Source organism: Sapajus apella, unplaced genomic scaffold, assembly GCF_009761245.1.
Source record: "Sapajus apella isolate SASKATOON/1434 unplaced genomic scaffold, GSC_monkey_1.0 scaffold13, whole genome shotgun sequence".
NCBI lineage: Eukaryota > Metazoa > Chordata > Mammalia > Primates > Cebidae > Sapajus > Sapajus apella.
The window spans coordinates 20469450-20484797 of record NW_022436953.1 but is presented as its reverse complement, the minus strand read 5'-3'; the positions used below and the strand labels follow the sequence as shown (position 1 = coordinate 20484797).

Genomic DNA, 15348 nt, shown 5'->3' with positions numbered 1-15348 from the left:
ACCTCTCTTATTTAGCGTCTTGTTTGTCTGAGTTGACGAACAGTCCCAGAGTTTCATGCACTGGGATGCTAGCCCCACCTCCAATGTCTACCGGACTCCAGAAGCTTTCAGGGGTCCCTTACCCTACAGGTATTCATGATTCTTTCTGTTAATTGAGGCAGGAAAGCTTTCCTGAATAGGTACTCAAGATGATGAGGAAGCTGGATGGCTGCCTTGATCTTACTTTTTTCCAGTGTAGAAATTACGAGTCCGGGGAACTTTTCCACATGGTGACTTACAGTTTGGGGAAGGGGTGTCACGGAGAAGTCCATGTTACTTACCTTTCACTCACTGTTTTTCGCTCTGTGGCCCCAGGGTTTGTCAAAGCCTCAGTTTTGAGTTCTGTGATATTGGCGGTTATTATCTTGGCACTAGATAGTTGTTTTTGGTTTTCTATAAGGGACGGTGAAGCCTAATTGCTTCTACTTTGCCATTTTGGTGACATCCAGCATCTATGTATTTGACAGGGGCTGGGATTGGACTGGTCTTATATGCACTTATGCAGTCATTCAAGAAAAGAGGTTGTTCATATTAGTTCTTTTTCAGGTAACAAAGAACAGCTCAGGAAATTTTTAATTTAACTAAAAGTACAACTTCCAAGAATAAAGGTGTTTTTCCTCATATTTTAAGGAAAGCAGTGACATCCATAAGGTTGCTTCATCTACATGAGGTGGTGCTTTTAAAAAAAGAGGACAGATAAATTCATTGGACTTTGGAGAATGGTAATAGTTTTTTCTCCTAATGTCCTGATACAAAGGGCATTGGCCAAATTTCTGCAGGCCCTCAAGACTGAACTCAGTTCTCATAAGGGATTTGTCTCCAAGACTCAAGGTCTCAGGTGACAGGCTGCAGTGCCACTGATCTAATAACATGACCCTAAAAGACAACACGAGAAAACCAGCTCAGCCAGTGTCTGTCACTTGAGAGATAACGAAACCTTCACTTTTTAACAAGGCAGTAAAACTGCCCTTTTGCAAAGAATAGCATAACATTTTTGTAGATGTCAATCAGCCTGTTTTGCACCAACTTGAAAGCAATGAACACAATCTCCATTCCAACGATGATATAAATGGAGAAGAACAGGAAGAAGTTAGGGTGTTCTAAAACAGTATCCCCAAACCCAATGGTGGTCAGCGTGACAAAGCAGAAATAGAAGGCATTCTCAAAATCCAACTGTGTCTCCCAGAAGGGTAGGATGGCAGCTGCACAGGAAATGTAGGCAAAAACAATCAGGACGACAATGGGGAGGGGGATGTCCAACTTCTCCACTTGCTGTCCGACTTCATCCAGGTTGCTGATGATGGAGTATGAGAGTCTCCCCAGCACCAATTCAGGACATGAGCTACTCCTCTCCATGGTCTGTGGGGGCAGTTGCAGTGTGTTCTGTTTCTCTTGTGCACGAAGTCTCTCAAACAGCTCCATGTGGCAGCTTGGGCGTGAAGGACGTGTGCCAGGTTTGGGGCCTGGAAGCTCTTCAGCATTGATGATGATCTGAGGGACAGCTTCATCTGCGGGCTTGGGGTCTGGTTTTCTCTTGAAGAGAGATTGGGGGCACCACTTGGAGAGAGGACGGGTAAAGAAAGGAGATTTTTGGAACCGATTGTAAGATGTGGATAAGATGGTTGCCAGGATGTCGCCTGTGTCTGTGAGAACGAGGAACATCAGGGGGATACCAAAGAGGGCGTAGAGCATGCACAAGTACTTGCCAAGCCTGGTGACGGGGTAGATGTAGCCATACCCTGAAAGAGAAGATGGAGCTTAGAGTCTTCATTTGGCCCCTTCCCTTTTTCCCCCTGCAAAAGCTTTAAAGAGACCTTCTGCCATTTCTCCTCCTTGGCATGACATTTTACATCATGTTTTTGAAAATACTCATCTCAAAGCCTTCAGCCACTGGCCTGGCATTAGGCCTGCTTTGGTGGGAGGGAAGGGAGTGAAACCAGGCTTCCCTTTAGAATAAGGAACAATTGATATCCAGGTCTTTGACTTGAAATGTCCTTGGCAGGGCACCAGCACAGGTTTGGGGTGAACAGATTGCCTTTTTTTCTGCTCTGGCCATTTCTGAGCATCCCCCAAAGGATGGGCTCAGCTGACCTGGAAGGACAGGATGAGTACAAGTGAGAGAGGATGAACGGCTTCTAATGATATCCGTTGCCACCTTTATCCTCCGTGAAGGTGCTGGCTTTTAAGAAGCCACTCACCCTTGTCCTCCATAAGAGGGCCGGGCTATTTGTTTCTATGTAAGAGACATTTACTGTGTTCCCATGGTGTGCTCAGCAGTGTGCATAGTATTAGGAAAAACAGAAAGAAGGAAGATGAGTAAAATACAATTGCCCTCAGAGCCATTTGTGGCTTAGCAGATTAAACGAACATGTTCCTAAATGACAGTGAAACAATTCGCCTTCTAGCATGTAGGTTCTGACTGACCTTGGTTTGAATCCCGGCTCTGCCATTTGTGATAACATTACTTGACTGCTCACATTTTTGGGATTTTTATCTGTAAGATGGAGATGACAATGCCATCTTACAGATAAAAATCTCTGCATATTGACTAGCTGGGAGGCTTATATGAGGCCCGTGCTTGACACACAGTGTGCAATTGATAAATGGTGGTGTCCTCAAGACCTTAGCTTCCTAGTGAGCGCTTCCTGTGGGCTGGGTATCGGTCAGCCTTCATCGGGAGGTATTGTTGTCACCATTCACAGGTGGGGAAACAACAGCTTGGCCATGAGCATATATGTGATACATAGTAGAGTTGGGAGTCAAATCCATAGGACTCTCAGATCCCCAACCAGTGCTGTCATCCTCAGGAGCATCCAGGGGGCAGGACCCTTCAACCAGAGAGAACCCAAAAGCCAAGCAGAGGAAGGGGTGGGTCGAGGTCTCCATCCCCTTAGGGAGCCCTTCCCCTTCCCTTGCACCTACAGAGGGGCAGGAGCAGAGAGACATCAAACCCCAGAGCACAGGTGGCTGAATATTCTGAGTGGGCAAGCATCAGTGACTTCAACGAGCAGAGGACAAAGCTTTTGCATTTAATGCCTATGTTTAATTTTTAATGTCATAAAGGATGATTAATATAGAAAACCCCAGCCCAATTATGTAAATTAATCTGAAGGCAACTCCTCGACTGGCTAAGCCCCAACTTCCTCCAGGAGTGTAGCTCCCTGTGGCAAACTTTGGCCTCAGGCTCTGCCTTCTAGGAGTAGAGGGTCATTCAGGTTGTCCACCCTCACTAGGGTCCCAAATGGAGGGGAGAGAACTGCAGTTCTCAAAGAGTCTCATCAGTTTACATCCAACCCAGAGCACTCTACACCAATCTGGCTGCTTCCACAAGCACAGCAGTGTTGGTTAACTCTGTATATGCATGATTCATTCATTCAGTATTTATTGAGTACTTACTGCATGCACTGGGGACATAGTGCTAAGAAAAGTAGATATGGGATATGACCTATCTGAGTCTCTGGTTTGGTAAGAGAGGCAGATATTAATTTTTAAAACTACTCTAGTGAGTATATAATTACAAACAGAGATTAATAATGAAGTGAAAGAGCAGACTATTCCGTAAATGATTAGAACAAAGCCACTCATCCTAGGCCAGGTGTGGTGGCTCACATCTGCAATTCCATCATTTTGGGGAGCTGAGGTGGGCAGATCACTTGAGGTCAGGAGTTCAAGACCAGCCTGGCCAACATGGCAAAACCCCATCAATACTAAAAATATAAAAACTGACCAAGTATCATGGTGCATATCTGTAATCCCAGCTACTTGGGAGGCTGAGGCATGAGAATCACTTAAGGAGGCAGAGGTTGCAGTGAGCTGAGATCATGCTACTGTACTCCAGCCTGGGCAACACAGCAAGACTCTGTCAAAAAAAAAAAAGGGTCCCCGTCCTGGATTTAGGCAGGGAAGATTTTCGGGTGAGGTGATTTTTGAGCTGATGTTGGGAGGGGGCCAAGAACTAGCCAGGTGAAGAGAGAGGAAGCAGGCTGTGCAAAGACCCTGTGGCAGGTTCAACAAAGGGCTATCCATAGAGTGTCAGTGGGTACTTGTGTACTGTGTGTACTGCATATATACCAAGGGGGTGATTGGGAGCTGACTGGGTGCAGAAACCTAGCCTCAGTGCACCACCAAGCTCGGAGCTCAGGGCTCGGGGCGCAGGACTGTATCTGCCTAGTGAGGGATGTGGTTTTCTAATTTTTCACGAGGTTGTCACCCTGAATGTAGCTGTCACCTAGGTTTAAGGAACCAAGAGAAGGCCAGTATAGCTACTGTACAGGAAGGTAGGGAAAGGGAGCAAGGTGAGGCCTGGAGGTGGGCAGCATCTAAGGGCTTCCATGGAGGATGGGAGAGTACCTTGATCAGTATGGAAGGTTGAAAAATGACAACCCCAAATAAAGGTAGTCAAATCCTAACTCCCTGAATCTGTCAATGCTACCTTATTTGGAAAGTGTTTCTCTGAGGATCCACTTTGAAGATCTTGAGATGAGGAAGTTATCCTGGATTGTGTGTGCAGCCCTAGGTACCATTATAAGTGTCCTGATAAGGGAGATGCTAAGCAAGATATTTTACACACGGAGAAGGGGAGGCAATATAACCTCAGAGGCAGAGGCTGGAGTGATGCAGCTGCAAGCCAGGGGATGCTGGCAGTCACCAGAAGCTGCCAAGGAAGAGGCAAGGAAGGATCCTTCCCTAGAGCCTCAGAGGGAGCATGGCTCTGCCAACACTTTGATTTGTGAAATCAGTAAAATTGATTTCAAACTTCTGGGCTCCAGATCTTGACAGAATAAATTTCTATTCAAGCCACCGAGTTTGTGGGAATTTATCACAGCAGCCACAGGAAACTAATAAAACCATGTTTGCATCTTTTTTTTTTTTTTTTTTTTAAGATGGAGTCTCGCTCTGTTGCCCAAGCTGGAGTGAAGTGGCGTGATTCAAGGTTTAAGCAATTCTCCTGCCCTAGCCTCCTGAGTAGCTGGGACTACAGGCGCCCACTACCATGCCTGACTAATTTTTGTATTTTTAGTAGAGACAAGGTTTCACCATGTTGGCCAGTCTGTTCTCGAACTCCTGACCTCAAGTAATCTGCCCACTTCAGCCCCCAGAGTGCTGGGATTACAGGAGTGAGCCACCACACCCAATCAGGTTTGCATCTTGAAAAAGATTATCCTGACAGCATCACAGATAGTAAATTGGAGGGCTTCAGATGGGCACAGGAAGATGAGTGGGGAGGCTGTGTTTCCCACCCAGGTGAGAGATGAAGGGGGTTTTGGCCAAGGCGGGAGCTGAGAGGAGAGACCTGTAGAGACTGGTTAGACAATTTTGGCAGAAATCTTAGCAGGGCAGGGGGATTGTTTGGACTGGGGTGTTTGAAAGGAGCTGGGATTTGAGCACAGAGCAGGCACTGTAAATCCACCTGAATCTACTGCTGTCCTTGGCGAAGGTAGATTTAGAGGCTCATAAACAAAGCCTTTTTGGCTGTCTCTGGGTGAGATACTTTTGCAATTCAAAATATGCATTATGTCACATTCCTGAAAATGTTTCAAGGAAGCAAGGTCTCAGCACACAACCCCTACAAAGGGAATGTATTAACTATCCTAGTTACTGAATGCTGAAATGCATAATGGAACTCATATTATTTCTAATAATGCACTCATATATTTTGATACAATCAGCTCACTGCACTTAGCCTGTGAGTACTTAATAGCCCATGCACTTTCCTTTGTAATCCAAGAGCGCTGACCCAGTTGGGAATGACCGTGGATTGACTGGCCTCATACCTGTCAGGTCTCCCGTTCTTAGCACCAAGGCCAGGTGCATTTCAGATGACCCAGAGATGCAGGGCAGGAAGCAGTATTGCCAGAGGGACTTTCAAACACCGTTATTGATTATGGTCAGTGCAGAACATTCCCCAACATCCTCTTCCAGTTGTAATTACTGGGTGGCATGATGTCCTAATTGACTTGTACAATGGGCAGTTGCATTGCCTTCTTAGAATTTAAGCCAAGCTAATGCATTTCCCATTAGATCAGTGACTCCCATTAGGATCACCTGGAGGGCCCTGAAAAATACTGATGCCTGGGCCTGGACTCTAGAGACTCTGACTGCTTGATCTGGGGCAGGGTCCACCCAGGAGCTTGCAAAAGTTCCGAAAGTGACTCTGACATGCAGCCAGGTCACACTACTCAAACATTAGCACACATCAGAGTCACAGGGAGAACTTTCTAAACTACAGATTGCTGGGTCCCACAGCCATAGTTTCTGGCTCAGTAGGTCTAGAATGACACATGAGAATTAATTTGCATTTCTAGCAAGTTCTCAGTGATGTCAATGTTACTCGGGGACCACACTTTGATAACCGTTGCAGTAGATCATTTGTTCTCAACAGGGGGCAATTTTGCCTCCCAAGAGACATTTGGCAATGCCCAGAAACTTTCGTGGCTGCCGTAATGGGCGGGGACAATGGGGAAAGCACTATTGCATCTGGTGGGCGGAAGCCAGAGATGCTGCTCAACAGCCTACATCGCACAGGAGCCTCCACTGCAGAGAATTATCCCCTGCAAATGCTGACAGGGCTGAGGTTGAGAAATCCTGCCTCAGATACATCTAAGATTTTTTGTTTTTTTGTTTGTTGGTTTGTTTTTGAGACAGGCTCTGCCATCCAGGCTGACCCTGTCACCCAGGCTGGAGTGCAGTGGTGTGATCATGGCTCACTGCAGCCTCGACCTCCAGGGCTCAAGTGATGCTCCCACCTCAGCCTTCTGAGTAGCTGGAACTACAGGCACATGTCACCATGCCCAGCTAATTTTTTTGTGTGTGTGTGAAGATGAGGTCTCGTTATATTTTCAGGCTGGTCTCCAACTCTCACCTCAACCTCCCAAAGTGCTGGGATTATAGGCATAAGCCAAGGTGCCTGGACCAATCTAAATTCTTAAGGAAGCGGGGTGTGGTGGCTCACGCCTGTAATCCTAGCATTTTGGGAGGCTGAGGTGGGTGGATCACCTGAGGTCAGGAGTTCAAGACCAGCCTGGCTGACATGGTGAAACCCCGTCTCTCCAAAAAATACAAAAATTAGCCAGGTGTGACGGTGCATGCCTGTAATCCCAGCTACTTGGGATACTGACACAGAACCACTTGAGCCCAGGAGGCAGATGTTGCAGTGAGCCAAGATTGTTCCACTGCACTCCAGCCTGGGCAACAGAGTGAGACTTCATCTCCAAAAACAAAAACAAAAAAAACCCCAAAATATAAAAATTAGCTGGGCGTGATGGTAGGTGCCTGTAATCTCAGCTACTCAGGAGGCTGAGGTGGGAGAATCCCTTGAACCCGGGAGGCAGAGGTTGCAATGAGCTGAGATGGCGCCTTTGCACTCCACCCTGGGCAACAGAGTGAGACTCTGTCTCAAAAAGAAAAAAAAAAATTATTGAGGAAAACAAAAAGACAAAGTAAACCCCATAACTCCCAGCCTCTTTGCAGATCTCCGAGTCTTTCTTGTAGTTGCTGTTCTCCTGGAACTGTTGTTTCCTCAAAACATCCCCTGAGCTATGGGTTCCCCTGGGAAGGTCAGCTTTGAGGTTTGACCTCAGCCCTGCCTGTGACTTGCTCACAGTGATTCACTCTTAGAGTCTGAGCCCACTTGTCTGTGGAATGGAATAGTCACAACACCTACCTTGTGGGGTTGTGGTGAGAATTACACAAGAGAAGGAGCTAGACCCCATGCCCGGCACGGGCTGAGTGGTGTAGTTGCTGTCCTTATTCTTTCTGTCCCTTACCCATCACTGCCTGCACGAGCATTCAGGTGAACCAGGCCGGGCACAGTGGCTCACGCCTCTAATCCAGCATTTTCAGAGGCCGAGGCAGGCAGATCACCTGAGGTCAGGAGTTTGAGGCCAGCCTGGCCAACATGGTGAAACCCCACTCTAGTAAAATATAAAACTAGCCAGGCATGGTGGTGCACGCCTGTAATCCCAGCTGCTCAGTAGGCTGAGACACAAGCATCTCTTGAACCAGGGAAGCAGAGGTTGCCGTGAACCTACATTACACCACTGTACTCCAGCTTGGGTGACAGAGCAAGACTCCATCTCAAATTAAATAATTAAATAAAAGCACTCAGGCGAATGGGTGAAACCATGTGGGGACCGTGAGAGCTTTCCGGGGGCTGTGTGGCCATTTCTGAAGCTGGGTGCAGCAGACACCGGTTGCCCACCCAGCAGCCATGCCCTCCTTTCTTCCCTGCAAAGCCACTGCACCCCTAGCTGATTTAGGAGCAGATCCAATTGGCCTTAGTCACCCTAGTGCTCCAATCGCCGTGCCTGGGACCAGCTTAGAGGAGGGTGGGAGGCTCCCGGGAAGACATCATCGCTGATGATGAACCATGGAGAGAGACGCAGCCCCTTCTATAGAAGACACAGTTATGCTCAGATGGGGTGTGGACCTTGGTGGCCTCTTGTGGCCCAGTGGGCAGAAGGATGGAGAAAACCTGATGCCTAGTGCCACGACTGCATATGGCACTGGGCATGAGCTGCGTGTCAGCCTAGAGCTGTCCTCCCACTGGACTTCTTACTTGCAAGGTGACATTCTCCTTGCAGTTTAAGCCAGGAGAGTTGGGTTTTCTATTAGTAGCCTCTGAGGGGATCCTGGCTGCCACTTACATGTACGTATAGTCGTCAGCTGACCCTAAGAGGCAGGTCTAGGAGGGCTTATGAATCCCAGTACAAGGCTCAGAGGGGTGACATCCCTCGCTGGAGATCACACAGATCTAACCCAGGCTGGCCCTGAACTTTAGCGTGAGGCCCCCAGCCTCTCTCTGCGACCCCTGTGGGCCAGGCCCTCCTAGGGATGGGTACTTCTCTCTTGAAGGAGGAGAGGGGCCACAGTCCCTTTTGCCAGCCAAAAGTGGCAGGGGCTGAGTGATAGGCCACAGTCCTGGTGAGGGCTCTGACCCAAGAGCTTCGGCTGAGGGCACCTCCACCATTTCCACCTCCTGTGACCCCCGTCCCGGCACGGAAGGTTCTTGCCAGGCCTGGTTTGGCCCCTCCAACCTGGCCCCCCTGCTGCCCCACCAGAAAGAAAGCTGGGGATGGGCCAACCAGCTCAGAGTGAGCCCTTAATTGCCAATGGGGCCTTAGTTACTGCTGGCCCAGTGGCATCACGCCCCCAGCCCAGGAGGTCTATTTCCCGCAGCATGCCCCACCAGTCTCCTGACCATCTCTCCCCTCCAGCCACCTTGTCATGTCCTCAAAGGGGCCACTAAACCAGAGTTTTACCCATAAGGGCAGGGAGGCATCTCCCTCCCAGTTTCTATGTGCCAGGTGCACAATAAGTTGTACATGGAGAGAGGCAGCGGGGTGCTAGGTCTAGACCCAAGTGGCTGGGTTCAAACGCACATGCACTGTAGGACTTTTCGAAACTGACGGACCTACTAGAGTGTGGGAACAATAATAGCACCCACCTCGTGGTGAGGCTTAGATGAGCTAATCAGCGTAAAGGACTTAAAACAGGGCCTGACACATCTTCAGTGCAAAAATGTCAGCCAGTGCAGCTGCTGCTGTTTGCAGGCGTGCAATATAGATTTGAGGAAAGGAGGAAGAGAGGAAAGGAGGGAGGGAGGGAGAGAAGGGCCATCTCCACACCCCAATTCCAGTGTCCTTTGCCACCCGGAAGCCCACCCTTCCCGGGGCCACTGCGGGGGAACTGCGGCTTTGCACTTACCCACGGTGCTGAACACGGTGCAGCAGAAAAAGAGCGAGCTCAGGAAGGACCAGTCTGTGGTCCTGTTAAACCACTGAGGCTTCACCTTCTGCAGATGCCCCTGGAGGTCCTGTTTCCTGTCTTCCACCACTGGAGAAAGACATGACCAAGAGTTTGGGGGAAAGGTTCTGCTCATCAAGACAAGCCCCGCCCAGGTGAAAGGGATAGTCTTCCCCAAGGACCAGCAGCGCCCTCGCCTTGTGGTTAGTATCAACATCAAAGCCTGGTGATCGGAGTCCTCCTTTAAAATATTTCTTTCTTTTTTTTTTTTTTTTTTTTTTTTTTTGCGATAGAGTCTCGCTTTGTCACCCAGACTGGAGTATGGTGGCGCGATCTCAGCTCACTGCAACCTCCACCTCCCAGGTTCAGGCAGTTTTCAGCCTCAGCCTCCCAAGTAACTGGGATTACAGATGCCTGCCACCATGCCCAGCTAATTTTTGTATTTTTAGTAGAAACGGGGTTTCACCATCTTGGCCAGGCTGGTCTTGAAATCCTGACCTCATGATCCACTCGCCGTGGCCTCCCAAAGTGCTGGAATTTCAGGCGTGAGCCACCACGCCCAGCCCTTTTAAAATATTTCTGCATCCTGGGTCCTGCCTGTGGTCCCCATGGAGATAAAGAGGCCACAGGGCCCTGGGAGGACAGCACTAACAGAAAGTCCCCTGGGGGCCCCATCAGAGCTTAGTCCTGGCTTTGCTGTGCAGCCTTCGCTTTTTAACTTTCTGAACCTCCATTTCTTTCATCTCTCAAAGGAAGACAACTTCTGCTCTGCCTCTCACACAGGGTTTTCAAGCACTAAAAGCAAAAGGCTTTCAGGAAAAGCAAGCTGTTACCCAGATGCAAATCATACCCACTCCTGGAGGCCATTGCGCTTGATGGAGTTTGCCTGGCGCTGTGACTCACACCTGTAGTTCCAGCACTTCGGGAGGCTGAGGAGGGCGGATCATTTGAGCTCAGGAGTTCAAGACCAGCCTGGCCAACATGGTGAGGCCCTGTCTCTACTAAAAATACAAAAATTAGCCAGGCATGGTGGCGCACGCCTTTGGTCCCAGCAACTCGGGAGGCTGAGGCGGGAGAATCACTTGAACCTGAGGAGTGGAGGTTGCAGTAAGCTAAGATCATGCCACTGCATTTCAGCCTGGGCAACAGAGTGAGTATCGTCTAAAAAATAAAAATTAAAAAAGCTTGATGGAATTTGATAACCATATTATCATGCTGTGGTCTGTGGACACCAGCTGACAGTGAGTGTCTCCTCCAGGGCTGGGAAACTTGACTTCCTAAACATTGTTTCCCAGGTCCAACAGAGCAGGGTCGGGAACCCTGGTTTCCCAGAGGGGTTCCCAAATGGCTCAGTTGGCCTGGGCAGCCAGTGGGCTTTGGGACCCCCAAGGCCCCTGTTGGACTCTAGTTTGGCCTGAAGGGAACAGCACTGAGCCTGGCATCCAGCAGGAAATCGCTACTCATTTTAACTGGCACCAGCCTGGGAGGCTACACACCTGAATTCCAGACCCAGCTCTGACCCTGACACGTTCTGTAACTGTGGACAAGATGCTGCTTTCCGAGCCTCAGTTTCCCCATCAGAGGGACAGCATGAGATTGTGGTGAAAGGTTCAGGCTCTGGAATCCAAATACATGGGGTTAAATCCTTGGCTCCATTTGTCTAGTTTGCAAACTTGGACAAATTGTTTAACTTTCCGAGGCCTCAATTTCCTAATCTGTAAGAAAGAGACAACTTCTACCCAACATACAGGGTTCTTGTGAGGATTAGGGAAGATACTGTGTGAAGTGTTTGCCGCAGGGTCTACATGTGACTAACCCTATGGAACATTTTAATCTCCAGTGACAATCCGTACAAAATGGAGTGGGACCAGCTCTGTGTTCCCATACCCTGCTGTGCATTGGAATCACCTGAGGAACTTTATTTGTATTTATTTATTTGTTTATTTTTGAGACATGTCTGGTTCTGTCATCCAGGCTGGAGTGCAGTGGCACAATCACAGCTCACTGTAGCCTCAAACTCCTAGGCTCAAGCGATCCTCCTGCCTCAGCCTCCCAAGTAGCTGGGATTACCAGTGTATGCCACCTCATCAGGCTAAATTTTAAAATCTTTTGTAGAGACAGGGTCTCACCTTGTTGCCCAGGCCTAGTCTCAAACTCCTGGCATCACATGATTCTTCCACTTTGGCCTCCCAAACTGCGAGGACTATGGGCGTGAGCCACCATGCTTGGCCTTATCCTGCAAACTTTAAAAATAAGATTCTCAGCCCAGCCCTGGAGATCCTGATTAAGCGCGTTTGGAGAAGAGCCTGGGAATGTGTACTCTAGGCAGTCTCCCTGTGATTCTGATGTGTCTCTGGCTTGGAGAGCCTTGAACTTGCTGATAGTCTAGACCCTAGGATGGCGCAGTGTCCATTTGGCAGCAATCTTCCAGATCCACAGAGCAGGCTGGCATCAGTCTGGCAAGGATGCAGGGAGTGGGACCGTCCACAGACAGGAGACTGCCTCCCTGGACCAGCCTCTTGCCTCTGAGAGCTGCAACTGTTCCCAAAGCAAGGTCGGCACTGTGGGAGGAGCCCCCATACGGGAGTGGGAGGGGAGGAGCTCCCCGCACCCTGCTCTTCTCCTAATTTTTAGAATCTGGTTTCTCTTTGTCTTTTATTTATCTACTCTCCCTTGTTTTATCTTGCTCTGTTGACTACAATAACAAACTTCCTTTGCGGAACAGAGCAGGGTAGAAACAAGTAACTAAATATAAATAAAACGCAATGAGGACACTATTAAGTGCCTTCTGTCTTCCAAGATCCTGAGTGTTCCTGGTCTCCTCTGCTTCTCACAGGGTCCCTGTGACCGTCAGGCCTGAGATTGGGGTCCCTTTCTCTCCTGCAGACTGAGACCCAAAGAGAACAAAGCTTTGCCTCCATGGATCGCAGAGCAAGCTGGGAGAGCAGCTGGGACAAGAGCCAGGATCTGCCCCCACCTCCCCCAGGTCTTCTCACAGCACCTCCCCACTCTCCTGAGCCAGGCAGCAGAAAGGCGTTTGGAAGAGGAAGTGGGGCTGTGGGGGGCCAGTGCTTCTGCTGGGATTCAAACCCAATTTGGGTTGTTCCCTAAATTCTCATCCCTGCAAACTGCATCCTGGGTCAGGCAGACATAGTTCTGAGAACCAACCTAGCCCCGCAACCCCAGCCCTGGATTTGCTCACCCATGCACCCCACCCCACCCAATCCCTGGGAATCCATCCTCCCCTGAGCCTGCTGGTCCGGATGGGGGTGGGAGCAGAGGCACAGGAAGGGGAGCTGGTCTTTCCCCAGCACCTCCTGGGTGCTCAGGGCTTTTCCTGCATTCTTCACAGCAACCCCAAGAGGAGGCTAGTCTCCCTACACTTCAGAGAAGAAAATGGAGGCTCAGAAAGAAGTTACTCACCTAAAGTGCCCAGGCATGAGGAGGATACAGGCAGGCAGCTCCCAGGCCCAGCCTCCTGGAAGGCAGCCTTCTGCTTTCAGAGGACTGCTGCCACCACAGAGAAAAGGCCCGCCCTGTCCAGGTGAGGCACCTACCTGTTTTGCTGCAGTTCAAGATTCTGCAGAGCTCCTCCAAGAACTCCTCAAACTCTCCATCATCTGCTGCCAGCAGGACCTGGCCGTCCTCAATGGCAGAGAAGAGCACAGCACCCACCAGGGCGTAGGTCACCAGAAAGCAGAGGAAGCAAAAGCCAGGGAATAGCTTTCCCAGGGCCTCTGGGCAGCATCTCCTGGCCTGGGGGTGCCCGGAGGCCTCCATCCTCCCTGAAGCATGCAGGGCAGGAGGAGCTGGTGGAAGAGGCAGGAGCATCTAAGCCCCGCCAGGAAGACGGGGTAGGAGTGCCCGGAGAACAGACAGGCTCCAGCGCTAAGTGGATGGTGTGTGTGCTTCCCCAAGGACTCGGGAAGCAGCCGGCAACTCATCATGTTCAGTTCATCTGAACTACTCAGATGGCGCCCTCCCTAGCACCCCAGATTGCTATTGATCTGCTGGGCCAGCCCTGGAGCTGTCTGGCAGGGGCTTTGGGAGGATAGTGTGGTGGTTGCTTTGTGCTACATTTGATCTTTTCTATCCCCAAACTGCAGTTTTGAATTGCAGATCCCAAACCTGATCTTAGGTGTTTCCTCAAGTGATTGTCCTTCCTGAGAGCTGTCTGTGACACCACTTGGCTTAGGGGACCTGGTCTCCTGAACAGATGGTAGTAATAGTAACTAATAATGATAATAGTAACCATAGTAACTAATGTGGCCAGAGCGCAACCATTTCCAAAGGACCTTTATCCTGTGTGGATCTAATTATTCGTCCCAATTCTTCACTCCCCTGCTGCATACCCACCCTTGCCATGGCCTCATGGTGGGCAGAGTGTACTTTCTTGAACTCGGCATTAGGGTGGGCCATCTCACTTGCTCCAGCCAGCTGGGTGTCAGCAGATGTGATGCAAGCAGGGGCTGGGCCTGTGCTTGTACGTTTGGCCTTGCTCAGCTGTGCCTGTGTCTGCCATGTGAAAAAGTGCCCAGCTTTCAGTTTTTAGCTGGGAGTAGGCCAGTGTGCAACTTTCTTTGTTCGTCCTGAATCCAGATTCATCCAACACCATCTACCTCCACCATGCCACCTAAGTTTGACCCCAAAAAGATTAAAGTCCAAAGAGCACTGGAAATTATGTTGGTGCCACATCTGTGCTGGCCCCGAAGATCAACCCCCATGTCTGTCTCCAAAACACATAGGTAACGACACTGCCAGGGCAACCGGTGACTTGAAGGATCTGAGGATTACAGTGAAACTGACCATTCAGAACAGACAGGTGCAGATTGAGGTAGTACCTTCTGCCTCTGCCCTGATCATCAAAGCCCTCAAGGAACCTCCAGGAGACAGAAAGAAACAGAAAAACATTAAACACGATGGAAATATCACCTGATGAGAATGTCAACATTGCTTGACAGATGCAGCACCGATCTTTAGTTAGGGAACTCTCTGGAACAATTAAAGAGACCCTGGGGACGGCACCATCTGTGGGCTACAGTGTTGATGGCCACCGCCCTCATGACATCAGCAGTGGTACAGTGGAATGCCCAGCTTGTTAAGAAGCACAAAGGAAAATATTTCAATAAAGGATCATTTGACAACCAGTGGGGGTAAAAAGTGCCCCAGATGGCAGCTGTGGAGATGCATGCAGGTTCAGATCCCTCTTCCAGAAAGGACTTGCTGTGCAGCTTTGACGAGCATGGTTCATGACAGCCCTTTTTGTTCTTTGAGGGGTTGCCACTGCTGTCAAGGCCTCTTCTTGGGGAAGCCTGGGCCCAGTGACTAAGCAAGGTGGGGACCCAGGAGCCTATTCATTTCCGCCCAATACAGGACTCCTCCAACCTGCAATCTTTGTTCCAGAGTGTCCCGTTGGTCTTCAGAGAGACTTTGTCAGGTCTGCGTTATGATCCGGCTCTCCCTGTCCCATCTGCTTCCTTCGTTTTCCTTTTACAAATCTTATTTCCCAATAAAGCTTTTGCAATAGTGACTCTGTCTTGGTGTCTGCTTCTCTGAGGATCCAGC

The 15348-nt window shown here is 49.6% G+C and overlaps 1 protein-coding gene across 1 annotated transcript; it reads right to left on the bottom strand.

Moving 5' to 3' along the window:
* Positions 1 to 978: 978 nt before the first annotated feature.
* KCNK18 (potassium two pore domain channel subfamily K member 18) lies at positions 979 to 13563 on the bottom strand. Its single transcript, XM_032281135.1, has 3 exons — positions 13341 to 13563; positions 9745 to 9873; positions 979 to 1778 (listed from the first exon to the last, which is right to left on the bottom strand). Exons 1-3 carry the CDS (start codon positions 13561 to 13563, stop codon positions 979 to 981), a joined length of 1152 nt encoding a protein of 383 aa, XP_032137026.1.
* Between the last annotated feature and the right edge of the window lie 1785 nt (positions 13564 to 15348).

Bases quoted from the DNA above. Each gene is read 5' to 3' on its own strand.
- KCNK18 (XM_032281135.1), bottom strand. From the start codon at position 13,563: ATGGAGGCCTCCGGGCACCCCCAGGCCAGGAGATGCTGCCCAGAGGCC. The intron at 9,874-13,340 runs GTAGGTGCCTCA...GTCTTTCTCCAG, and splicing joins CTTGAACTGCAGCAAAACAG to TGGTGGAAGACAGGAAACAG. The intron at 1,779-9,744 runs GTAAGTGCAAAG...CTTCTCTTTCAG, and splicing joins CACCGTGTTCAGCACCGTGG to GGTATGGCTACATCTACCCC.